Source organism: Bubalus bubalis, chromosome 22 (assembly GCF_019923935.1).
Source record: "Bubalus bubalis isolate 160015118507 breed Murrah chromosome 22, NDDB_SH_1, whole genome shotgun sequence".
Classification (NCBI taxonomy): domain Eukaryota; kingdom Metazoa; phylum Chordata; class Mammalia; order Artiodactyla; family Bovidae; genus Bubalus; species Bubalus bubalis.
Genome location: NC_059178.1, coordinates 4,150,586 through 4,177,256, shown reverse-complemented (window position 1 = coordinate 4,177,256; position 26,671 = coordinate 4,150,586). Strand labels below are relative to the sequence as shown.

General features: G+C 49.4%; 1 protein-coding gene and 1 non-coding gene across 2 annotated transcripts in view; both read left to right on the top strand.

The window, feature by feature from the left end:
- The window catches only part of LOC102393242 (O-acyltransferase like protein), a 68,019-nt gene that overhangs the window by 20,736 nt on the left and 20,612 nt on the right, over nt 1-26,671 (top strand). The window contains exons 4-8 of the mRNA XM_045164036.1: nt 6,423-6,564; nt 7,864-8,087; nt 14,891-15,070; nt 15,834-15,936; nt 22,269-22,370. Coding sequence (XP_045019971.1) covers nt 6,423-6,564; nt 7,864-8,087; nt 14,891-15,070; nt 15,834-15,936; nt 22,269-22,370 — 751 coding nt within the window. The remainder of the gene's footprint in view (nt 1-6,422; nt 6,565-7,863; nt 8,088-14,890; nt 15,071-15,833; nt 15,937-22,268; nt 22,371-26,671) is intronic.
- On the top strand, nt 21,747-21,819 carry TRNAE-UUC. Its single transcript has one exon. It is a non-coding gene; the product is annotated as a tRNA-Glu (tRNA).

Here is a 26,671-nt window from a genome sequence, read left to right as displayed (position 1 = left end):
TGTTATAACGGACAAAACCCAGGAAGAGCCGAATGGGAGAGACGCAGAGGGCAGGGCACAGGGGAAGGGGCGTAGACAGTATGCACCCTCTCAGGGTGCCCACCCTCCCAGGCCCTCGGGGAGTTCAGCAGCCTGGAAGCTCTCTGACCCCCTTTGTTTAGAGTTTGTGCGGAGGGTCCATCACGTAGGCATGATCGATTCCATCACTGGCCATTGGCGACGACTCAGCCCCCAGCCCCCCTCTTTCCTCCCTGGAGGATGGGGACGGGGCTGGAACCCCAAGCCTGGCGCATGGTTGGTTTCTGACAGCCGGCTCCTCTCCCGCCAGCCACTGTAGCAGCCTGAACTCAAGTGTGGTTGAAAGGGGCTGATAATAAATAACAACAGATGCTCTTTCTGCCCACCCCTCAGGAAGTTCCACGGGCTTTAGGAGCTCCGTAGCAGGAACAGGGGATGAAGACTGAATATATCTCTCTTATCGTATTACAATGTCACACACATTATTAAAAGCCTCTTTTAGAAAATTGTTTATTCGGCTGTGCCGGTTCTTAGTGGAGGCGCGCAGGAGCATCGATGCTGCACCATTTGAGCGCCCAGCTGCAGCACGTGGGATCCGGCTCCCTGACCAGGGATTGGACCCGAGCCCCCTGCACTGGGAGCTCGGAGTCTTAGCCACTGGAGCCCGGGGAAGTCCCGCAAACCCTCTTTTTAAAAATAATGAGTTCATCTGTATTTTCGGTTGCTCTGAGTCTCCGTTACTTTGCACGGGCTTTCTCTAGCTGTGGCGAGCAGGGGCCACCCCTTTTCGCAGCGCAGCTGCTTCTCTTGCGGAGCTCAGGCTCTAGACTCGCGGGCTTCCGTAGTTGTGATGCTCGGGCTGAGTAGCTACCACACACGGGCTTAGCTGCTCCAAGGCATGTGGAATCTTCCCAGACCAGGGCCTGAACCTGAGTCCCCTGCATTGGCAGGTGGGTTCTTATCCACTGTGCCACCAGGAAGTTCCTAAAGGCCCTCTTTTAAGTGTTGATATTGCAGTCAGCTTTTGATAATTTTAAACTGTCCTCTGAATTTGTGATTATCCCAACAACTTCAGGTATGTTACCTCTCTATCTAAACCAAATATTTCAGGTGGAGTTAAAAAGAAATCCATGATCACTGTATGGTTGCTTGTGCTATTCAGTAGGACCTTGTTGCTTATCCATTCTGTAGGTAACAGTTTGCATCTGCTGGGATCATTTTCTTAGGTTTGTTTTTGATTTGATCCCTGCTAGTGTATAGAAATACAAGTGATTTTTGTATTTTGGTCCCATGTCCATAACCTTGCTGAATTCATTTATTATTTCTAGGGTTTTTCTAGTGTATTCCTTAAGATTTGTTATGTATAAGGTCATGTTATCTGCAAAAAGAGATTTTAAAGCATTATTTACTTTTTTTTTTTTTTAAAGAAAACTGGTTGTTATATATCAAACTTAAATTTCAATTCTTGTTGGATAAGCCGTAAATATCCTAGAGGCCAAGATAGATTTTCAAGATTGTTATTAGCATATCTAGTGAATACTCTCTAATGAGTTAATGGTCATTATTATTCAGAAATTCATCGATTAGTCTAGTTTTTCTGCCTAATGTTAAGCTTTTTAGCCAGAGATGATATAAGAATAGAATGGAAGGTTAGAAATTGTTATCAGTACGAAGATGTCTTGATGATTCTCTTTGAAGAACTGGAGAAAGAAGGGCCCTGTTTAGGGTAAGCACTGCTGACTTGGTGAAGGTGTTAGTGGAACTCTCTGCCAGGCTGTTTATCCGGCTTCTGCGCAGAGGCAGCAGGTAGAAATGGGGGCACCTGGGCCCAGGGGAAAAGGTCCCCATCTGGAAAGGATTTACCAGCTATTCCTTAAAGCTTTTTGATGGAGTTGCCAATATTTCCGCTACAGATGTGGAGGAAAGCAGCTCAGCAGTGGCTGGCTCTTTATTCATCTAGAGCAGGAGGGCAGGGAGGCAACCCAAGGGAAGACCCTGGCAGACAAACCAAGATGAAATGAGTCTGTAGCGCAACAGAGAAAGCGAAAAATATCCTGGGCAGATCAGAATGTATCGTTTTTAGGCAAAAATCTGCATAGTGTGGCTGCCATCTGTTCATTTTTCGTCACTGTCATGTCCAGCTCTTTGCAACCGCAGCACGCCAGGCTCTCTGTCCTTCACCGTGTCCCGGACTTTGCCCAAACTCATGTCTATTGAGTCAGTGATGCCATCCAACCATCTCTTCTTCTGTTGCCCCTTTCTCCTGCCCTCAATCTTTCCCAGCCTCATTGTCTTTTGCAATGAGTCTGTTCTTTGAATCAGGTGGTCAAAGTATTGGAGCTTCAGCTTCAGCATCAGTCCTTCTAATGAATATTCAGGGTTGATTTCCTTTAGGATTAACTGGTTTGACCTCCTTGCTGTCCAAGGAACTCTTAAGATGTTATAAAATTTTAACCAACAGACTTCATGTGAGTTTCTGAGAATGAAAATGTGGAGCACCAGAAAGTGTAGATAAAATCTAGGTGTGATCATCACAAACCTAGATTTAGGCTAGTTCCCTAACTGTTCACTTCTGTGTATTTCGGCAGCACTTACTGTGTTCCATTTCCAAGGGCATAGGTAGCAAAGTACCACCAACTGGGAGGCTTATGAGACGTCACCTACATCCCTGCCTCCGTCATTATGTAGTATTGTTCCCTGTACCTCTCTGTGTCTGAGTTTCCTTCTTTGTATAAACACACCAGAGACACTGGATTTAGAACTTACTCTAACCTAGTATGCATGCATGCATGCTAAGTCGCTTCAGTCGTGTCCAACTCTTTTCGAACCCCATGGACTGTAGCTTGCCAGGCTCCTCTACCCATGGGATTCTTCAGGTAAGAATCCTGGAGTGGGTTGCTCTCCTCCAGGGGATCTTTCTGACCCAGGGATCGAACCTGTGTCTGTCTCCTGCATTGGCAGGTGGGTTCTTTACCACTAGCACCACCTGGGAAGCCCAACCTAGTGTGATCTCATCTTAAGTTGATTTCCTCTGCAAAGACTCTGTTTCCGAATAAGGTCATGTTCACAGTGTTACCAAACTCAACAGTTCCTGGGGGAGAGGGAGAGGTATTAGGGTTTGAACCTTTCTGGAGTGGACGCAATTTAATCCAGAACACTACCTGATACCTGGTTCCCCATTTAGCTTGCTAATCTGCCCGTAAGGCAGTTGGTGGGCCAGGAACAGAGCATGGGAGAGGAAAAGGGGTGGGGCTGAAGCCGGTGGCCTGGCGTCCTGCAGAAGCCCCTGTGTACTCATAACTCAGGCCCCACATAGAAGGGGCGGGCTGGAGTCTGGTGGCCTGAGCTGAAGACACCTCCAGTGTGACCAAGCTCAGGTCTTGCTGAGATCTCCCCCAGCACGCACACGCACGCACACACACGCACACTTCCAACACTCTTTGGGTTTTGGGGTTGGGCCAGAGCTATTTAAGTCTTCCCTGGTGGCCCAGACGGTAAAGGATCTGCCCGCAATGCAGAAGACTTGGGTTCAATCCCTGGGTCAGGAAGATCCTCTGGAGAAGGGAATGGCAACCCACTCCAGTATTCTGGCCTGGAGAATCCCATGGAGAGAGGAGCCTGGTGGGCTATAGTCCATGAGGTCCCAAAGAGTTGGACATGACTGAGTGACTGACACACACACAGAGCTTTTTAGAGATCAAAAACTCCCCGCCGAACTACGGAGTGGTGTGGTGATGTGCAGAGAACTACGGAGTGGTGTGGTGATGTGCAGAGCTGATCTAGGAGCATCATCGTCAGTAGTAGCCAGGCCTGGAATGTGTTTGGGGCTGGGGGGGACAGTGGTCACCTTGTGGACGAAGAGGTTATCATCTTGTAGGTCTGACTGCTCAGCAGTGAGGACCTAGGTCTCCCATGTCCTTCAGAGTCTGGACTCTGCTGCCCAACATGTCAGATTTCATCCACAGACTGCTGACCCTGTGGCTAGGGGTTCCCCCAGCGCCGTGGAGGTGACATCTTTTGCACCTTCTCCATGATTTAGATGCAGGAGGCAAAGCCAGAGCAGCAACGAAGACCCAGCACAGCCAAAGATAAATACTGAAATTAGAGTAGAACTTCCGAGGGGGAATAGCTGCATCGGCAGGTCAGTACACTCTTTTCAGTGTCAGGGTTTATTGGGGAAATTGAAGTACCACCAGGATGTAGCTTGGGAGCACCTGGACTCGGACAATGAGGAATCCGCTGCCCTGGCCCTTGAGGACATCTGACTGAGCCCCCGTGCTTGGCCGGTGCTGAGCACCCACGGGCAGCTCTTGCTTCCTGTCTCCACCTCTAACAGGTGACGGGAAGACTCACAAGGACTCACACGTTATTAACCTGTAAGTGGCCTGTTTGGACATTCCAGAACCCCTCTGGTCACTCTCATGGAAACAGTGGATCCGGGAGGTGGAAGGCGCACGAGAGTACATTCTGTTTGACCCACACTTCCTCGTTACACACGTGAGAGTGAGAGCTAGAGAGGTGAAGGGACTCGCCCAGAGGCACACAGCAAGGTGGCGGGAACCCCACACTTCTGAACGCAAGTCTGGTAGTGTGGTGAGCTGGGGTAGTCTGAGGGGATGAAAAGACCACATCCTTCAAGTTCCCACAGACTTGGGGTGAGTTCTGGCCCCGCCGCTCAGCGGCAATTGTCTTAAAGACGACCAGCATTTACCGAGCTCTGACTCAATGGCGGGCACTCTCTAAGTGCTTTAGAATTGGGGCTACATTTAATCTTCACAACAACTGTGTGAAGTTGGTACTATTACCTCCATTTCACCAAGAGGGAAACTGAGACACAGATTCAGCTAACTCACCCAAGGTCATGGTCAGGGGCGGATGTGGACTCCCACGCTGCAGACCCTGTGTTCTTAACCACTGCGCTCAGGCTCATGAAGTTATTTATGGAGAATCTTCCTTGTTTGTAAAAGAAGGTGAACAACGGCTCCTTCTAGGGATGTTGACAGATTAAAAACGATGACCAAGTCGTGTCTCAGAGCGAGTGGGCACTTAATGGCAGTGGTTTTTTCCTTGTTTATAACAGTGTTGCTATTTTATTATGTTTATTTAAAAATGTCTTTATTTGGTTGGCTGCCTTGGGTCTTAGTTGCAGCATGCAGGATGTTCGGTGCATCATGTGAGATCTCTCTTTGTGGCATGGGGGCTTAGTCACTCTGCATCACGTGGGATCTTAGTTCCCTGACCAGGGATTGAACCTGCATGCCCTGCACGGCAAGGCAGAAGCTTAACCGTTGGACCACCAGAGAAGTTCTTAGTGTTGTTCTTTTATTAGACAACACTGTGTCCCCCATCCTTTGCTGAGATTTTGCAAGTCCCCTGGTCTGTTCTCAAACTGCTGTGCTTAGTCACTCAGTCATATCCGACTCTTTGCGACCCATGGGCATTAGCCCACCAGGCTCCCCTGTCCATGGGATTTTTCAGGTAAGAATACTGGAGTGGGTTGCCATGTCCTCCTCCTCCAGGGGGTCTTCCCAACCGGGATTCTGAAAGTATGCATTCCAATTAGCAGCAGGAGCTCCTGGGAATGTTAGAAATGTAAATTCTTAGGCAGTGAGGGGAGGCAAGGAGCAGTCTATTTACTGGGCCCTCCAGGTAATTTGGAGGCACGCTGACATTTGAGGCCTCTGTTCCCCAGTGTCACCAGTAACATTTTTACAAACTATTTCTCGTGGCGACTAATTCATGCTCATGCACAGTCACTCGGTGTCCAACTCTCTGTGACCCCATGGACTGCAGCCCACCAGGCTCCTCTGTCCCCGGGATTCTCCAGGCAAGAAGACTGCAGTGGGTTGCCATTCCCTTCTCCAGGGGATCTTCCCGAGCCAGGGATCAACCCCGAGTCTCCTGCACCGCAGGTAGATTCTTTACCCCTGAGCCATCGGTGATCGATTAGCTGTGTCCTCGGCTGGTGCCTCTTATCTTCAGACTCAGACAGCACCTTTCCCTAGCTCGTAGCACCCTATTTTTACATCTCGTGTTGCAGTTTTCTCTCTTGTGGGGACCTGCTCACAGCAAGATTTGAGGCAGCAATGGGGTTTCCATGGACTGTCTTTCCCTGTGCCAGGAGCTGGGAAAAGATGCAGAGCCTGGGCAGGCTGAGGATACAGAGGACCCACAGTCCACCTCCATCTGGGCTTATGGTACCTAGATCTCTTGAGTTTCAGCATCTTTGAGCTCTAATTTCCCCACCTGTAAATCAGATATATTAAAGCCAGATGCCCTTTGTAATGTCAAGATTTGATTTTGAAATGATAAATATGAAAGCTCTTGGAAAAGTGTCATGTTTTTTTTGCAAAGTAAATTATTACTAACGCAATCTTATTTTTTTTTCTCCTTTCTCTTGGTAGATATTTTAAGATTCAGAAAGGCTTCGTTCTGGGCTCCTTCTCTCGCTCTCTTTGCAGTGAACTCTTCCTCCTCGGCTGGCGGGGGTGTGGCCAGGTGTGCCACTGGACTGTTCCCCCTGGACACGTTTGTGGCGCTGTGTCTGTGAGTACAGACCGCCCAGTCCCGGGCTGCGATGTGTGTGCTGGGCTGTTTCATCAACCGCCGCTCACCAGCTGCACTTGGCCGTTTCATTGTCGTTCATTGAGTGACGTCTGTCCAGTGCTCTCTGTTACCTTCATAAGAAAAGTCGAATGTGTTCCAGAGGAAGCCAGCCACACCCAAGTGTGATGGGCTTTGGGGATCACTGAGAAAAGTGTCCTGTCCCGAGTTGCTCCTGTTTCTATCACGTGACCCTGAAGATGAATTTCTTGTATATGTGTATATGTATATATTTGGCTGTGCTGTGGCTTTGTTCCTGCGAGGGCTTTCCTCTGGTTTCAGCAACTGGGGGCTACTCTCTGGTTGCAGAGCTCAGGCTTCCTGTGGCCGTGACCCATCTTGGTGCGACACACGCTCTGGGGTGCTCGGGCCGGTAGTTGTGGCTCCCGGACTCTAGCGCACAGGCTCGGTACTGAGGTGCACGGGTTTGGCTGCTCCCCGGCAGGTGGGATCCTCCTGGATCAGGGATTGAAGCTGTGTCTCCTCCATTGGCAGGTAGGTTCATTACCACTGAGCCACCAGAGAAGCCCCTGAATTTCTTTTATTTGAGGCATTGCTTCTCACCCAGACACCTCCGCAGACTTGCCTGTGAAGTCTTAGTTGCACCCGACATGGTTCCTTAGGACATACTAAGGGCAGCAGACTTGCCGGCCCAGCGCTCAGGTCTCCTGATAAAGAGCTTTCCTGCAAACCTCCTGCTGCTGCTCCAGTAAGAGACGCCCGTGTCTGTATCATCACCCAGCCACCCAAGCTCCCTTTATAAAAACAGTACCAATCTGATAGATACATAAATGGACCTAATTGACACTAAAAAGTTGGTGATAAGGGCTTTCCTCTCTCAGGTTCGCTGCTATTCATTCTCTTCATCCCCTTTCTATGTCTGTGTGAGCTGGGTTCTTACTGATTTTTAAAGTTCATTCTATGGAGGAAGGATATGACCCCTTAGTCGTATCAGCTGCAAATATCTTCCTCAGTGTCTTGGTTGCTTTTTGTTTGTTATGGTGTTTTGTTTTTTAAAATTTACAGTTATCATAAGGAGTTTAGTGAAATCCGTTCATCTTTGACTTTGTAACGTCTTTCATTATTTTTTCTTAGGAAGCTACTCCTAACCCTTAGAAGTGCCGCCGCTTGCCCACGTTTAGGAGCGGTGGGAGCGGGTTTTCTCCTGCGCTGCTTTCTCTGCATCTCACCGCGGTGCCGGCGTGCTCCAGGCGCGGTCACACCTGTGTCATCTCCCTGCAGGGTCCTCAGCTTCCTGGGACTCGCCCTCCCTCTGGCGGGAACCGTCTACGTGGCTGCCACCGGGCGGGGGTCAGACCGCCAGGTGTCACCGGAACCCGAGGAGCCTCCGGCCGCCTACGGGAGCCTGCCTCTGAGAGCGCCGGTGGGGAGCAGGCCAGGAAGCAGAGACCAGCCGGTGGGCTGTGCACCTGTCTCACCATCAGGAACCCCGAGCGGAGGAAAAAGTAGGCGTGTTAACAAACTCACGAGAGGTGACTTAGATGACGGCGCTGTTAGGAAACAGTTCCTGCAGGACCGGGGTCTGGTAATGCCCGGCAGCGTCCGAAAGCTGGCTGGGAGGGTGGGTCTCTGCTCTCCACCATTCGGTGTTTGTCTCCTATCTGTTTCGGAGGCGAGGTCGCTGGAGATGCCACTTTCTTTCTTGGGTGCAGTTACCCAGGTGTCTTTGGGCGACGGAAAGTCTAGATCAGAACAGCGATCGGGTTTCGCTGTAGTCCTTCTCCAGGGGACCTTCCCGTGAGTACAGCGTCCACCTTCAGTGTCACAGGTGACTCACAGGACCTTCCTGGCAGCGCCGATGGAAGCGGTTTACATACAAGCTGGCACCAGGGCCGTGAGTGTGCAACCTGAGGGGCCTGGAGCAGAACAGACCGCCCAGTGCAGAGCAGCGAGAGGCTGGGTGGGCACAAATCACAGTGGGTTGTGCTCTAGTTAAAAATCAAGAGTTTACCTTCCTGTCCACCTGCCCATATGGCAGGGCAAATACACACACACATTTTGAAATAAGAATAGCCTCACAAGTAGAGTGGAAACAACACTACTTTTGGGTTTCCCTGATAGCTCAGTTGGTAAAGAATCTACCTGCAATGCGGGAGACCCTGGTTCAACTCCTGGGTCGGGAAGATCCACCGGAGAAGGAATAGGCTACCCACTCTAGTATTCTTGGGCTTCCCTGGTGGCTCAGCTGGTAAAGAATCTGCCTACAATGCAGGAGACCTGGGTTTGATCCCTGGGTTGGGAAGATTCCCCTGGAGAAGGGAAAAGCTACCCTCTCCAGTATTCCTGCCTGGAGAATTCCAAGGACAGAGGAGCCTGGCGGACTACAGTCCATGGGGTCGCAAAGAGTCGGACACGACTGAGAGCAGCTAACGCTTTCCCAAGTAGAAGATGTGGAATAATTTTTGTCAGAGCCCCTTAGGTCCACATAACTGTCCTTCCTTCACGCCAATGAGAGGGGAAAAAAACAAAACAGCATCGCAGTGACCAGACCAGAAGAGTAGGAACACATGGTCAAGTAGGCGCAAGGAACACGGCCCATGTGGAAGCTTAGCGATGGCTTCATCAGATCCCGCTCGGATCCTCAGGCCAAAACAAACACAGCAGCAGCACCAGCAAAAATACCCCAACAATGAGAAAAACGGGAAAAAGCATGTTTGTATGAGGGTGATATAAGTGTTGAGAAGACCTAGCGGTCGCTGTATGACTTCCTCCCCAAATCGGGAGGCCTCGGAAATGTTCATTGCCAGCCTTCTGCATGGCATCAAGCCCTGCTGCCCTGTTCTTTCCATTTCTGGGCCCTGGTTTGTCCTCTGAGGCCTCAGAAAATGAACCTGCTTACTCTCGTTTCTCTTATGACCCCATCACATGTTGAGGACAGTTTTGATGGCCTCGCCTTGAGCCTCAGTTCAGTTCAGTCACTCAGTTGTGTCCGACTCTTTGTGACCCCATGGACTGCAGCACGCCAGGCCTCCCTGTCCATCACCAACTCCCGGAGCTTGCTCAAACTCAAGTCTATGGAGTCGCTGATGCCATCCAAGCATCTCATCCTCTGTCGTCTCCTTCTCCTCCTGCCTTCATCTTTCTCAGCCTCAGACCCCTCTGTTATTTCTCACCTGACACGATGCAAGAACTCTCTCTGCTCCCCAGCTGCCAGTGTAGAAGATTCCAGGGTGGACGTGGCCGGAAAACACATGCTTAGCAGTCTCTTCTCAAACCTGCTTTGGTTTCTGACTCTGCCCTTGGTCAGGTTGTTCGACTTCTAGGAGCCTCAGTCTCCACATGTGTAAAATGGGGACATAAAATGGGGTTTGTTGAAGGAATTCAGTGAGATAATGTGTCCTCCCCTCCTCCTAACTCACTGTTCTTTCCCTTGTTCTCTCAATGAGACCAGAAGCAGGAGGGAAGGGTAGGGGCTTCCTCCCCTCCTCCTAACTCATTGTTCTTTCCCTTGTTCTCTCAGTGAGACCAGAAGCAGGAGGGAAGGGTCGGGGCTTTAACTGGCCAAGACCTCTTGCTGCAGTGACCTCACGGAGGTCAGCTGGGCCCCAGGGGCCTGCTACGTGCAGGGTGTGAGCTTGAGGGCAAGTCTACAGTCAGTCATCAGAACTCATCGTTGCTTGTCATCGCTTGAGAGGCTGCCCCACAGGGGCTTCCCTGGTAGTTCAGTAGTAAAGAATCCACCTGCCAACGTGGGAGGCGTGGGTTCGAACCCTCATCCAGGTAGAGCACGCATGCCTTGGAGCAACTAAGCCCGTGCACAAGAACTGCTCAGCCTGTGCTCTCGAGTCTGGGGCTGCAACTACTGAGCCCAAGCACCGTGGAGCCTGTGCTCTGCATCAAGAGGAGCCGACGCAACGAAAAGCCCTTGCGCCACAGCTGGAAAGTAGCCACCCTCCCCTCCACCACTCGCCGCAACTGGAGAAGACCCACACAGCAATGAAGACCCGGCGCAGCCAAGAGTGAATACATAGACGGATAAAATTATTTTAAAAAAGGGCTAACCCACAAAGCCTGCATTTTAAGGCCAGCCCATAGGCAGACACACCAGGTGTGGTGCCAGGAATCAGCTTTGAAGCTTTAGGTTCTTCACCCAAAGTAAGACCCTCTCTGATGGGGACGCTAAGGTTACCTTAGCTTTCTCAGCCGCTACCTTTACCTGTGGTCTCAGAATGGGACATTTCTGTGTTCTGTGGCTGGAGCAATTTTTTTTTATATTTAAGGTCAGTTTTCATTCCAATCCCAAAGAAAGGCAATGCCAAAGAATGCTCAAACTACTGCACAATTGCACTCATCTCACACGCTAGTAAAGTCATGCTCAAAATTCTCCAAGCCAGGCTTCAGCAATACATGAACCGTGAACTTCCAGACGTTCAAGCTGGTTTTAGAAAAGGCAGAGGAACCAGAGATCAAATTGCCAACATCTGCTGGATCATGGAAAAAGCAAGAGAGTTCCAGAAAAACATCTATTTCTGCTTTATTGACTATGCCAAAGCCTTTGACTGTGTGGATCAAAATAAACTGTGGAAAATTCTGAAAGAGATGGGAATACCAGACCACCTGACCTGCCTCTTGAGAAATGTATGCAGGTCAGGAAGCAACAGTTAGAACTGGACATGGAACAACAGACTGGTTCCAAATAGGAAAAGGAGTACGTCAAGGCTGTATACTGTCAGCCTGCTTATTTAACTTCTATGCAGAGTCCATCATGAGAAACGCTGGGCTGGAAGAAGCACAAGTTGGAATCAAGATTGCCAGGAGAAATATCAATAACCTTGGATATGCAGATGACACCACCCTTATGGCAGAAAGTGAAGAAGAACTCAAAAGCCTCTTGATGAAAGTGAAAGAGGAGAGTGAAAAAGTTGGCTTAAAGCTCAACATTCAGAAAATGAAGATCATGGCATCTGGTCCCATCACTTCATGGGAAATAGATGGGGAAACAGTGGAAACAGTGTCAGACTTTCTTTTTGGGGACTCCAAAATCACTGCAGATGGTGACTGCAGCCATGAAATTAAAAGACGCTTACTCCTTGGAAGGAAAGTTATGACCAACCTAGATAGCATATTCAAAAGCAGAGACATTATATTGCCTACCAAGGTCCGTCTAGTCAAGGCTATGGTTTTTCCAGTGGTCATGTATGGATGTGAGAGTTGGACTGTGAAGAAGGCTGAGCGCCGAAGAATTGATGCTTTTGAACTGTGGTGTTGGAGAAGACTCTTGAGAGTCCCTTGGACTGCAAGGAGATCCAACCAGTCCATTCTAAAGGAGATCAGCCCTGGGTGTTCTTTGGAAGGAATGATGCTAAAGCTGAAACTCCAATACTTTGGCCACCTCATGCGAAGAGTTGACTCATTGGAAAAGACTCTGATGCTGGGAGGGATTGGGGGCAAGAGGAGAAGGGGACGACAGAGGATGAGATGGCTGGATGGCATCACTGACTCAATGGGCGTGAGTTTGGGTAAACTCTGGGAGTTGGTGATGGACAGGGAGGCCTGGTGTGCTGAGATTCATGGGGTCGCAAAGAGTCAGACATGACTGAGCGACTGAACTGACTGACTGATCATCAGAGTGAAATGTCACATTCCTGAATGTTTGGAAATAATCGAGATGGAGAGACCCTTAGGTTCAACATTTTTTTTTTCTCCACTTTTACACTCTCTAGGAAGTTAAATCAGCATAACACACTGTGTCTTTGACCTTCCTTGCAGCAGTGGAATATTTCAGGTGTGGGATGCAGACTCTTGGGTGTGTGGGATCTAGTTCCCTGACCAGGGATTGAACACAGGCCCCCACATTGGGAGTGCCGAGCCTTAGCCACTGGACTGCCAGGGAAGTCCCTGTTCTTCACTATTTAGATGAGAAGGATAGGAACAAATACTTGAGGACATCTTCTTGAAGTTAATGGCTATGGACTTCAGCCCGGGGGCTCTTCTTCTACGGTCTGTTACTAAAAGTAGAAAGAAAGAGTTAGTTGCTCAGTCGTGTCTGACTCTTTGGGACCCCATGGACTGTAGCCCGTCAGGCTCCTCTGTCCATGGACTTCTCCAGGCAAGAATACTGGAGCGGGTAGCCATTTCCTTCTCCAGGAGATTTTCCCAACCCAAGAATCGAACCTAGGTCTCCTGCATTATATAGGCGGATTTTCTTTACTGTCTGAGCTGCCAGGGAAGTCCTGGTAGTTGGCTTGTAGTAACACTGGGCTCTCAGTTACTGAGAGTGGCTCATAGTAATAATCACTGGGAAGATCCGGAAATTCAAAGCGCTGTCACACCCAGTGAGCAGCAGAATCACCCGGAGGGCTTGGCACAGCCAGATCCCCGGGCGCAGCCGTCTGGCCTGCGCCTTTCTGACTGGTTTCCCGGGTGATGCTGAAGCTACTGGTCCAGGGATCCCAACCCGATCCTCCCTCTGCTCCTGTGGTTTAAGATACTTTTCATTTACAAATGAGTGAAACGGGGCTCAGAGGCTGCCTTCTCTCTGGACCAGTTATTTTCAGTCTGGTAGCTACTGTTAGATAAGTTCACTTGCAAGTGGAATTTAGATGGGAAAAAAAATAATGATAGCCAAATGTATTCTGTGCTTGCTTGCCAAATTAGGCCTGGGGCCAGATATTTGACAAATATTGCTCTTGAAACCTCACAACAGCCCTGCCAAAAAGTGTGCTCGGTTTGAAAGTGAAGAAAGGGCTTCCCTGATGGCTCAGTGGTAAAGAATCTGCCTGCCGATGTGAGACACAGTTTCAATCCCTGGTCCGGGAAGATCCCACTTGCCGACTAGCAAGCGGGCCCGTGTGCCGCAGTTATACTGGGCCTGTGCTCTAGACTCCAGGGGCCAAGACTCCGGAGCTCATGAGCCGCACCTGCTGAAGCCGGGAGCCCTAAAGCCCTCCCTCGGCAACAAGAGAAGCTCCTGCCCTGAGAAGCCGGAGCAGCACAGCGGAGAGGAGCCCCACCCACTGCAACTAGAGAAAAGCCCGTGATGCAACGCAGACCCAGCCAGCCAGAAAGTATAAAATTAAAAAAATTCTGATTAGAAAAAAAAGTGAGGAAACAGGTTCAGAGAGGTAAAGGAACTGGCAGAGCTGGGCAAAGCCCAGCTCTCATGACTCCCCTTTAGAGCTGGGGAACCCAGAGGACTAGACCCACGCCCGCTCCTGCTGAGCAAAAATCCCTCTAAGCGGGAGGGTGAGCTTCCCGTCCAGGCAGGCACCTCTGAGAGCGACCCCAGCGGAAAAACTCCTCCTTACCCGTGGAACCTCACAATGCTAATTACATTCTTCCATTTAAGAAATTGATTTAAATTTCCAGAGCTTGTTTATAAGCCCGATCTTGATTGTGAATGAGTTTCAGTTCTGCGAGGAATTCTTGTGCTCACGTGTGAGGCACCCAGCGACGTCCTGGAGAAAACAATGAATCTCCCGAAGCCAGCTTGAGTTTCGGAGGCTCCTGTTTCACATTTCCAGACACTTCATGGGCTCTTGGGATGAGCCAAATTAAATTTGTTTTAAACGAAAGGGAATAAATTAAGTAGAAGGCATTCACCGTTCCTTAATGGAGTTTAAACTGGTGAGTGTTAGCAGCTGTGCCTCTGTCTCATTGGATTCCCGTGATCAGCCCACGAGTCTAAGATCGACCTTGATTCCCATTCTGCAGTTGTGGAAATTTGGGCACAGAGAAGTTAATTCACTTGACAGAGGTCCCAGAGCTAACATGGCAGATTCAGAGCCAGGAGTGTCCGACTAACTCTAAGGCCAGCACCCTTTGCTGCTGCTGCCCCTGCCGCTCTGCGTTCTTAGGGATGTTGTTGTAAGAGATTCATTCTTGGGCAAGCCAGGGATGCCATTTCAAGCCCCACGCTGGCTTTAGGGAGTGTGTGACTTCTCAATGACGTCTAAGTTTCCCTTCGCCTAATCCTCTGTGAAACACGATGCAGGCGGGCAGGCCTTGGCATTCCTGGGGCCTGAGACGGGAAGCCTATTCTGTTATGAGACGGCATGGACACCAATCTCATATCAAAGCTTGTTAGGGAAAGTCAAGGTTCCTAGAGGAGGGAGACCAAGTCCAGAGAGCCACAGATAGATCAAGAGGGGACAAGGAGAACTGGGCTGAGCTTTCCACGGTCAAAGGGAGGCAGCGTCTGGGGGGCGGCCAGGATCACTGGCTTGCAGGTTTTGCCTCTTGTTTGGGGGGCAGCGTGTGGCCTGGTCTGGCTTTCAGGGTGGGCAGTAATGCCTTTGCTCCTGCCCAGGTTTTCTAGGAGCCATGGACCGTGCTCTGAAATGCTTTTCCTGGCAGAAGAATGTGCCAGCCCTCTGGACCACAAAGACGCCGGGAAGCACGTGCCCTGCCTTGAACGGGCTCCGAGTGTTGAGCCTCCTCTGGATCGTGTCCGGGCACACCAGTCAGATGACTGCATGGCTGTCTCTGGGTGCGGAAGACTGAGGGATCTCTGGAGTATTCAAGGAAGGGAGGGGCTTTCATGTAGGGCGTCACATCAGGCCCTAGGAGGGGAGCCTGCAGCCTTCTCAAGTGGCCTTCCTTTTCTTCTCGAGACGTGGCTGTGGCCTCCATAAATGAGTGTTCTGGGCCAGTGTCCAGTGGTTGCTTTACCTTCCCTTAGGTGTAAACCAGACACGTGATTACCTGGTGAATAGGGATAGCTGAGTATTTTATTTTTACCTTCCGAAGAGCTGGGTTCCCTCTTGTCATGATTAATGAATCCAGAAACTTCTTTTTCCCCTGTCCTGGAAAAATAGGCGAATATAGATAAACATTGTGCACCAGTATAAAATAAGTGTTTGTGGATCTTCTTTCTGTTGGTACACTCCAGAAGACCTCCCGTCGACAGAGTGGAGCTCTGCAAGTGGGACCTAAACACACATGTCAGAACTGAGGGCAGGGGCCAGCCCAGGGCAGTTTGCGGACCCCCGAGGGGTCTGAGCAGGCGATGCTGCTGTAGCGCCACGGGGGCCGCGGGCCCTGCAGAGGGCCCCAGGCGAGAGCCCAGGCTGCAGGCGGCTACCGAGCCACCCTCTCTTATTTCCGTTCCACGTTCTCCTCTTAAGTGAATCGCACGGATGCACAAAACCCTCTCAATGCAGCTGAAAGCTAAAGGTGTTTTTTTTTGAAAAGATAAATCACAAGATTTTCTTCCGTTCAATAAAAAGACACCGTGTCCTACGTTTTTACAGATAATGTGCTTGAATGGAAGGCCAGGGTGCTTAGAAACCCACTGTACCTTTACTCTCGGAGTGGCCCCTTCTATCTTGGAGTGGACACGTTTTTCCTGATCAGGTAATGTGGTGCTCTCGTGGCTGGAGTTGTGCTCGTGGCTCTTTGTTTGGGGAAGTGTGGATGTGCCTATTGAAACACTGAAGGGTTCACGCTGACTCCCTGGCCTCTGCCTCTGGGCGTCCCTGGACGATATCGAGGCCGCCAGTTCCTCTCTTTAAATGATTCTGGATGGCTCTCTAAAAAGACCTTTTATAAAAGGTGATTTTATTGATCAAACTTGTTTATTTCAGCGCTTCTCAAATTCTGGCTCCTGGTATGGTGCAAATCCATGATCAAGTTGCCAGTTCTCACCACAGCGAAATGTGGGAAAAAATAAGAAAATGGTGTGAGGTTATATAAAGCGGTATTTATTTAAATTAACTAATAAGAGGCAAATTTTCTTAGATGTTTGATCAATGTCAGGCTCTGCGTAAAGTCCTTTGCAGCATTATATCATGCAATCCTCATGGTGTTCCTATATAGTAGGGACAACTGTTAAAATCCTCAGTTTTTTGGTTCTGTTCTTTGGGGGTTGGGGTGAAATTTGCATCACATAAAATTAACCACTCCCAGTGAATGATTCGGAGAAGGCAGTGGCACCCCACTCCAGTACTCTTGCCTGGAAAATCCCATGGACGGAGGAGCCTGGAGGGCTGCAGTCCATGGGGTCGCTGAGGGTTGGACACGACTGAGCAACTTCACTTTCACTTTTCACTGTCATGCATTGGAGAAGGAAATGGCAACCCGCTCCAGTGTTCTTGTCTGGAGAACCCCAGGGACGGGGGAGCCCGATGGGCTGCGTCTATGGGGTCGCAGAGTCGGACACAACTGAAGTGACTTAGCAGCAGCAGTGAATGATTCAGTGGCATTTAGTGCATTCACTTTGTGGCACAACTACCCCTTCTATCTGGTTCCAAAACGTTTTCATCACCCTCAGGGAAACCTCACACCCATTAAGCAGTTTTCCCCAGCCCCTCCTACCTCCAGTTCTTAGAAACCTGCTTTCTCCAGTGTGGATTTACCTGCTCTAGATACCTCATACAAGTGACTCACACAGCGTGCTTTTGTGCCCGGCTTCTCTCAGCTAGCATGACGTTTATGAAGTTCATCTATGTTGAAGCACTTATCAGTACTTCGTTTCTTTTTATGGCTGAATATTGTCCCTTGTATGGCAGACCACCGAAATCGCCACTTTAAAGATAAGGGAGCTGAGCGTGAAGGGCGTGGTCCTGGTGGGCCCGTCGTCTAAACCCAGGCAGTCTGGTCCCAGAGTCCGAGCTCCAGCCTCTGTGCTGGACTGTCTCTGCCTGTTTGGAGTTATGTATCCCTTCCTTCAGAGGGAGATGGTGATGGTAGATGGCATCATTAAGTGCTAAGCATTCATCCATCCCGGGGCTTCCTGATGGCTCGGCAGGTAAAGAATCCACCAGCCGATACAAGAGATGAAGGAGACGTGGGTTTGGTCCCTAGGTTGGGAAGATCCCCTGGAGGAGGAAATGGCAACCCACTCCAGTATTCTTGTCTGGGAAATCCCACAGACAGAGGAACCTGGTGGGCTACAGTCCATAGGGTTGCAAAAGAGTCGCACAGGACTTAGTGACTGAGCATGCACGCACGTTCATCTGTCCAACCATGCTCTATCCGATAGAGAGCAGCCCAGACAGGCGAGGGATAGAGTCCACCATCTGCAGCGAACAAGACTATGATATCCGGGCTACTGGGCACCAGACGTTCTGAGAGAGCTTAGCAGGGTCTAACCAGGCAGTCAAAATCCAAGTACAGGGTGGGAGCCTCTGCAGGGCGGGGAGGTCCACCCAGGGGATAGCAGTTCAAAGATAAGAGCTCTGTTTCCTGCAAGGAAGCTAGTAAGAACACGGCAACAAAAGATGCCATATGCTGGCTGGGGCTGGTCGGCAGGGCTCCAAGCCCGGGAGGGGAGCTGGCAAGGACAGATCAGGACGGCTGGAACCAAAGCAAACTCAAGCTGGAGACCTGCCACCAGGAGGGAAGCATGAAGGGCAAGAAAGGCCGCTGGTCATCCCGGGCCATCAGTGGGAATCAAGAGACAGCCCAGAGCCATTGGGTTAGTCCCGAGAGGCCCACAACACAGGCCAACGCTCCTGAGATTCCAGATGGCCCCGAAAACTTCCCTGGTGGCTCAGACGGTAAAGAATCCGCCTGCAGTGCAGGAGACCCGGGTTCCATCTCTGGGCTGGGCATATTCCCCCTGGAGAAGGGAATGGTTACACACTCCAGTCTCTTGCCTGGAGAATCCCATGGACAGAGGAGCCTGGCGGGCTATGGTCCATGGGGCCGCAAAGAGTCAGAGGTGACGGAGCGACTGACACTTTCCCTTACGGTGAAGACAGCGTTCCTGACTCTGGGCTCGGTCTGGGGCCCGGGGAGCGCTGGGCCTTCCCCAGTGCTTCTCAGAACATAGTCTCAGCATCGCCCAGAAGCTTGGGAGAAATGCAGATTCCCGGGCCCCACTCAGGCCCACTGACCAGGCGCTCTGACTGTAACAAGCCCTCCAGGCGATGCTGCCCTCGGCTCCCATCTGAGGACCCCTGTGCCAGCCCCAGCTTGCAGGGTGAGGACGGCAAGTGAGACCCAGCAGGTCCTGTCACGATCAAGAGACCAAGACATGTGTTTCTTTTTTCTTTACTCCTATTTGCTTCTGTTTCTCCTGGCCTGTCTCAGTGACTGGTGTCGTTTTCTCTTCCCTTCCAATTTTCATTTTATTACTTTAGGAAGTGCACGTGGTCTGTTCATTTTCTTTCCAACATCGGAAATATTACTAATAGTGAAAACATGTCACTGCCGCTGCGCTAAGAAACACTTTGATCCCATACAGTTCTGATGATCAACCTCTATCAGGCCCGTTTTTATAGCTGAGAAACTTGATGTTGGAGATAAAATAATCTAAGCCCCCCAACCCCTCCTCAGCTAGAGTACATTTCAGTACAATCAGAACTGAAATATAATGTCTGCTTTATGCCAAAACCATGTCTTAACAACTGTGTCACTAATATATTTAACATGTGTGAGTGTGTGCTCAGTTGCTCACTCATCTCTGACTCTTGAGACCCCATGGACTGTAGCCTGCCAGGCTCCTCTGTCCGTGGAATTCTCCAGGCAAGAACACTGGAGCTGGTTGCTGTTGCCTTCTCCAGGGGCTCTTCCTGACCCAGGGATTGAATCTGCCTGTGGCTCCCACATCAGCACGCAGATTCTTGACCACTGAGCCACCTGGGAAGCAATATATTACATAGTAGGACCTAAGACTTCTGTCACTGGTGACGGTTTTGGAATCCTTCTTCTATCTCTCAGATTGGGCTGATCCCATATATCTCTCCTGCGGGATTTTATTCTTTCCCAGTCTGTTTGGGTTTCCTGGGTCTTCTTAGCCTCTTGGAACCTCTTGTCTTGCTCGGAGCCTGTTTTCCTGCCAGCCTTTCTCTTTTCCTGTCTTTGTGAACTTGAGACGGTGCTTGCCCACACACAGAGGAAGACCCTGATTCATTCTTTCTGGAAACTAAGAGGCAGCCGGAACCAGAATTGGCCATGCTACTTCCTCAACTCAGTGCTCTCTTTCACTTGTCTCTATAAATTTTGTCCCTATTATAGTGAATCCAGCTTGCTGCATTTCAGAAGAAACTCTTGCTGGCAGAGAGTAAAGACAGTCTCTAACCCTCACTGATCCACTGATCCCTTCCAAGTCCCGCCCAACATACACACACACACACACACACACACACATAGCCTTCTTTTGCAATAGGAAACACACTTGTTCTTTAGAGAAACACTGACAAGGGTCATGGGCTATTGCTGCTACTAAGTTGTAGGTTGTTATATGTTGTTACATTTCCGGTGCCACGTTGGTAGACCAGCGCTCCTTGATCAGTTCGGAAGCAGGCTTTGTGATCTTGCGGTGCTCCATTGAAATGCCAAACATTAGCTATGCTTGGAAAGAACCTAAAGAGCAGCTGGGTGAGGATATCGATGCCAAAGTGAAGGGAATGGTCTTTCTTGAAGGAAGGTCGGGTGTTTGCTTTGACATCCCTACTGCGTCAGTGGCAGCAGCACAGAAGAGAGGCGTGATGCGCGGCGTGGGCCGCCTTCTGTGGCCACGGAGCAACCAGAGCGAGAAGGTCCACGGGAAGGACATCCCAACTTCCAAGGACAGCGGGAAGACAATCAAGGCCTCAGGACGGCGCGAGGGCAACCGAGGTGTCAGGGGACAGCGGGAAAGAAGTAGGAGCTTCAGAGGACAACGGTCAGGAGGCGGCAGCAAAAGTAACAGATTCCAAAACAAAGACCAGAAGCAGAGTTTTAATAAAGCTTTTGGACAGTAATTTGAAGTAGAGGATTTATTTGGCAAAAACAGAGCTATGTTCAGCAACGTGGAACTGAACATTATTTTTCATGCAAAATTAAAAGCACATTGTATTTCCTTCCTGACCACTTGCCCAGTCCCCATCTCTTTGAGAGAGAAAGCTTTCATCTGATTGATGACTGTCATTTATAACTTTACTGCTACTTCTGTCTTGGGTTCAGTTCAGTTCAGTTCAGACGCTCAGTTGTGTCCGACTCTTTGCGACCCCATGAATCGCAGCACGCCAGGCCTCCCTGTCCATCACCAACTCCCAGAGTTTACCCAAACTCATGTCCATCAATTCGGTGATACCATCCAGCCATCTCATCCTCTGTCATCCCTTCTCCTCCTGCCCTCAATCCCTCCCAGCATCAGAGTCTTTTCCAATGAGTCACCTCTTCACATGAGGTGGCCAAAGTATTGGAGTTTCAGCATCAGTCCTTCCAATGAACACCCAGGACTGATCTCCTTTAGGATGAACTGGTTGGATCTCCTTGAAGTCCAAGGGACTCTCAAGAGTCTTCTCTAATACCACAGTTCAAAAGCATCAATTCTTCGGCACTCAGCTTTCTTCACAGTCCAATTCTCACATCCATACCTGACTACTGGAAAAACCATAGCCTTGGCTAGACGGACCTTTGTTGGCAAAGTAAAGTCTCTGCTTTTGAATATGTTATCTAGGTTGGTCATAACTTTCCTTCCAAGGAGGAAGCGTCTTTTAATTTCATGGCTGCAATCTGTCTTAGGTATTCCTTTGGAAAAGGTGTATGGTTCATTACATATTCTAATGTATTATCTATAGATTATAAGATAAAACATGTATCTGCTGATACTTTTTAAGTTGACCTGTCTTTATACTTAGAAGTGTCTCTTAATAGTAGGCTTCCCTGGTGGCTCAGATGGTAAAGACTCTCCTGCAATACAGGATCCCTGGGTCAGGAAGATCCCCTGGAGAAGGAAATGGCAGCCCACTCCAGTATTCTTGCCTGGAGAATTCCATGGACAGAGGAGCCTGGTGGGCTACAGTCCATGGGGTTGCAAAGAGTCAGGCATGACTGAGCAACTATCATGCACATGTTGTTACTAAGTCATGTCCAGCTCTTTGCGATCCCATGGACTGCAGCACACCAGGCTTCCCTGTCCTTCACCATCTCCCAGAGCTTGCTCAAATTCATGTCCATTGAGTCGGTGATGCCATCCAATCATCTCATCCTCTGTCGTCCCCTTCTCCTTTTGTCTTCAATCTTTCCCAGGATCAGGGTCTTTTCCAATGAGTGGGCTCTTCACCAAAGTATTGCAGCTTCAGCTTCAGCATCAATCCTTCCAAAAACATTCAGGGTTGATTTTCTTGGTGTTGGAGAAGACTCCTGAGAGTTCCTTGGACTGCATGGAGATCAACAGTCCATCCTAAAGGAAACCTAGAGGCTTATCGCTATAAATGTTAAAAGGCAGAAATTCCCTGGTGGTTCAGTGGTTAGGACTCTGCACTTTCACTGCTGAGAGCCTGGGTTCAATCCCTGGCCTGGGAACTCAGATCGCATGCATACCTGAAAAAAAAAGAAAGAAAAGAAACAAAACAAAACAAAACAGAATAAGCGTCAAAAGCATGGGAAACTCAAAAGGTACAAACTTCCAGTTATAAAACCAGTATGTACTAGGAAGGGAATGTACCACATGATAAATATAACGCTGATGTTTGTTAGGTAAGAAAGTGCTTAAGAGAGTAAATCCTAAGAGTTCTCATCACAGGCTGCTCCGTCGGCCTGGCTCCCGTAGTGAGGAAGATGCTGAGCTCAAGGTGCCTGGCCGTGGACTCGTACCACGAGCAAGGAGAAAGCTATGACTGTTTTTAGTCTTAAAGATGTTTTGTTACTGCAGCGTCACTTAGTCTGTCCTGATAGAAACAACCAAATTGATCAACCCGTGAACTGCATCACTGATCAGTCATTCCTGTGATCTACTCTTCTCTTCCTCTCAGTGGCTGGTTAAGTGCAAGATCATTTTTAAAGATGCGTCAGAATTCAGACAAAGGAATAACCCCCAGCGTCATACTCAGATACTTTTTCAGTCGCCTTATAAGGTAGGTTATTCATATAATCTTTCAATTCTTTATTGCTGCGTAATCATTTATTATGTTTAGTCTTTAACCCTCCTTTGAAAGAATTTTCAAAGAAAAAATAAACTGAAAGAAAAATAGTTTTCTTTCATTTAAACCATATTTAAATGTGGTTGCTCTTTCTGGTTTAATGGCTTTGGTAGTGGAAGATATCAGTACTCATGGTATTTTTCCTAATAAAACTTGAACTGTATTAAACCAACAAAAACCTCATTTCTAAAGCTAATGGACAGCAGGTTTCAATGAATATACAGTCAGAGTCCCATGAAATCTATGTTCAACAGAATTTGTATGGCTCCTGTAAATTAGTAGTAATTGGAGCCTGTAATAAGGATTAATGGTAATAATAAACAAAGACTAAGATACAATCAGGAAAGGGGCTGGTGGAAGCTTGGGATGATGGTTGTTCTGATAAGAAGGCAGAAAGGATGGTAGTAGTCTTTACGAATGCCTGGTTGGTTGGATCAGAATGGAATACGATACTGGGACAGAATATGGAGCCAGTGGGATAGCAGAGTGGCAGTGATGCAATGAGACAGTAGACGTGTAGGGAGAAAAAGAAACGTCTACCTATGTAACCCACCATTTAAAAATGTATACACTTTTAAAATCATGGTTCGTGGGAAGCTGGAGCCCAGTTCCCGTTACTTAGGGCCCTGTTGTTACACTGCATCATCACAAAATAGCAAGGGGAGTGTTGAAACAATCTTCTGGGCCCGTCAAACGGACTGCGTAAGATCTGACTCCGGTCTGCCCGGGCGTGCCTTCTGATTCAGTCATTTACAGCTGTGTGACCTTGAGTAAGCGTCTCAGTGTTTCTGTGCTTGAGTTTATTCATCTTAAAAATGAGCAGAATCATGGCTCTCACTTCGCTGGACTCTTGAGAGAATCAAAACAGATAACGTAGGCAAAGAACTTAGAACAACGTGGCAGGCAGTATGCCCTCAGTAAATATAAGCTATCATCATTACTGTTGTTATTTTTGCTTTTTAACTTCTCTGGTTAATAGTTTAAGAATGAGTCTAAGCTAAGAAATAGAACTTTATCGCCTTTGTGCTTTCTTCCAAGCTCCATTAAATCTAGTCCTCACCCTGAAGGCTTGACAGAATACTTTTTCTCGCAATATCTTTTGGGGACGAGCACTGGGTGAAGCAGCCAGTCTTGCCCTGTGTTCTTCTGGAGGAGAGGGCCTGGCATTCAGGCCCAGCGTTCTCAGTGATAAGTGCTCAGGCGGGTTGTTAGGGGTTGGGGTGTGGGATCCAGTGGCCTGGTGGGTGCTGCCTGGGAAACCCTTCAGAAGAACAGCCCCAGAGCTGGGGGGGTGAAGACTCAGACGTGTTTTCCTGGGCAGATAAAGCAGTCGTTGGGGCCGAGAGCCCAGAGTGGAGGAGGGTGCAGTGGTGATGCTTCATGGGGCAAGATGCTGGCGAGGGTCCCAGAGGTGATGTGTTGTGGGATGTGCCCTGGCCATGGGTAGTGAGGATATGGAGAGGGTGCCAACCACGGACAGGCAGACTTTCCAGCTCAAGTGACGTGGAGGATGGGGAGGACATTCTTGAGATGGGGAGCTCTGGGAGAGTGCCAGCTGGGAGCCAGGAAGACAGCAAATGAGTCCAAGCTGGGACAGAACTTCGTTGTGGTATGGGGGCGAGGGCAGGAGAGGCAGACCAAGTGGGGGCTTCTGCAAGTTTCAGAAAATGTGAAAGCCCAGCTTCTAGGGGTGAAACCTTACAGGTATCTCACAGGAAACAAGGAGGGAAGAGGCTCCAGACCCCTAAAACTGTGGGATTGTTCCAAGTAGGAGCCACTAGTTAAAAATTAGCTTACTAGTAGGACTTCCCTGTTGGTCCAGTGGTTAAGAATCCGCCTTTCAAATGCAGGGGGCCCGGGTTCGACCCTTGGTCGAGGAACTAAGACCCTACAAGCCTTGGGGCTACTGAGTCCACTCTCTCTAGACCCTGCGTGTCACAATGAAGATCCAACTCAGCCAAATAAATAAATACATATTAAAAAAAAGAAATGATACTTTTTCTAAAAAATTAGCTTGTGGATGTGTGCACTCTGTCATGTCCAGCTCTTTGCAACCCCATGGACTGTAGCCCACCAAGCTCCTCTGTCCATCGACTTCCAGGCAAGAATACTGGAATGGGTTGCCATTTCCTCCTCCAGGGGATCTTCCCAACCCAGAGATTGAACCCGAGTCTCCTGCATCTCCTGCATTGGCAAGTGGATTCTTTACCTCTGCACCACCTGGGAAGCCCCCACCCATTGGTTTAAGTTAAAAAAATTATTGATAATAATGTCTAACTGTAGCAGAAGGTTATATACTAAAAATAAAGGCACCCCTTCCAGTCTCATCTCCCACAGGACAGCTTTGGTAACAGCTTCTTATGAATTAATTCTTGCAGGGACTTTCCATGTATTTATATATTCTTTTCCCCACCCACGAATAGAACTATACTTAATACTGCATTATTTTGCACATAGCTTTTTAAACTTAATGATTTGGCATCTTTCTCTAACTGCATGGAAGGACTCAGCTCACTGATTTTAAGGTTGCCGGGATGGCGCCATGTGGGTGGACCATCTTCATGTATTTAACTGCTCTCCATGAATGGGCATGAAGGTGATTTCCAAGTTTTTTGCAGTCTTATTCGACAGTGACACGAAGTCTGTATGTCTTTGTGCAACTGTCTTTCCAAGTTTTTTGCAGTCTTATTCGACAGTGACACGAAGTCTGTATGTCTTTGTGCAACTGTCTGGGCATGTTTGCAGGGTAAATTCCTACGAGTGGAATCGATGGTTTGGTGCCTCGAATGTACTGATGGATGTTTTCCAATTGACCTTCCCACCCGGCCAGGTATGAGAAGGCGGCTTCTCACACCCCCATGGCACTGGCAAGTGTCACAGGTTTTAATCTTTGCAAACCCACTTTGACTTTGAATCTTCAAGTTTGGACAAACACTTGAAGGGCATGTATATTTATATGACACGCCCCACGTTTCAAACAGTAGTTTTTTTAACCTTTTATTTTGTACTGGGGTATGGCTGATTAACAGTGCTGGGACTCAGCCACGCATGTCCACGTGTCCACTCTCCCCGACTCCCCCCATCCAGGCTGCCACATAACAGTGAGCGGAGTTCCCTGTGCTCTGCAGGGCGTCCTTGTTGGTGATCCACTTTAAGACTTTTTTTTTATATGTATTTATTTATTTGGCTGCATCGAGTCTTAATCCCACAGTGAGGTCTGCGGGCTTAGTTGTCCTGAGGCACATGGACTCTTCCTGGACCAGGGATCGAGCCCACATCCCCTGCACTGCAAGGTGGATTCCTTACCTCTGGGCCACCAGAGAAGTCCTGGTTATCCATTTTAAATATAGCCTTGTGTACCTGTCCTTCTCAAACTCCCTGACTCTCCCTTCCCCCCGGCAACCATAACTCCATTCTCCGACTCGAGTTTTCTTAGTGATCTCTTGATTCTCAGAAAATCTGAGGAGGCAGGAGTCCTCCTTCTCCTTAGAGGAAGCTAAGGAACTGTCAGCCCCCTTTTCCGCAGGAGAGGAAAGGGAGGAGTGACTCGATTTTCTCAGTGTGAAAAATTTAGACAAAACTAGAACTCACGTTTCTGTGTTCTTTCCCCTGTAACCCCTCAGGCGTGGCCCCCCAGTAGCCTCCGCTCCCCCCGCTGGCCCGGCCATGAGCCTGCCTGAGGCGGAATGCCACCTCTACCCAAGTCCCTCCAGAGGGTGTCTGACCCGGACTCTGGTTCAGAGGGGAGCCGGGGCTGACTGGTTCTCCTGGGGAGATGGAGGCGACAGATGGTGGGGGGAGGCCAGGGCAGGGGTGCGAGCCCAAGCTCGAGGGAGCATCCGCACAGCAGCACGGTCCCACATCCGCACAGCAGTACGGTCCCACATACGCACAGCAGCGCGGTCAGACGGCTGACTGGGCAGGACCCAGGACCTGGCCAGGGCTCTGCGGCTGAAGCCTGAGCTGGTCCAGGAAGGTGCATCCAGGCAGAGTTGGCACCCGCGCCCTCAGACTCTGATCAGCAACCTCAGGCCTGCTCCCAGATACCCACCACCCTCCTGCCCTCCTGATGCTCTCTAGGAAGGAGGTCATCTCTGTGGGATGCAGACCAGAGGCGGGGTGCTGACCCACACCTCTGCTGGGGCTGCTCCTCTAGCCGCCCTGCCCTGCCCCATCCGTCACCCCCCACCCCAGGCCCTGAAGCCCCTTCCTAGATGTTTAGAGATGCTTCTGGG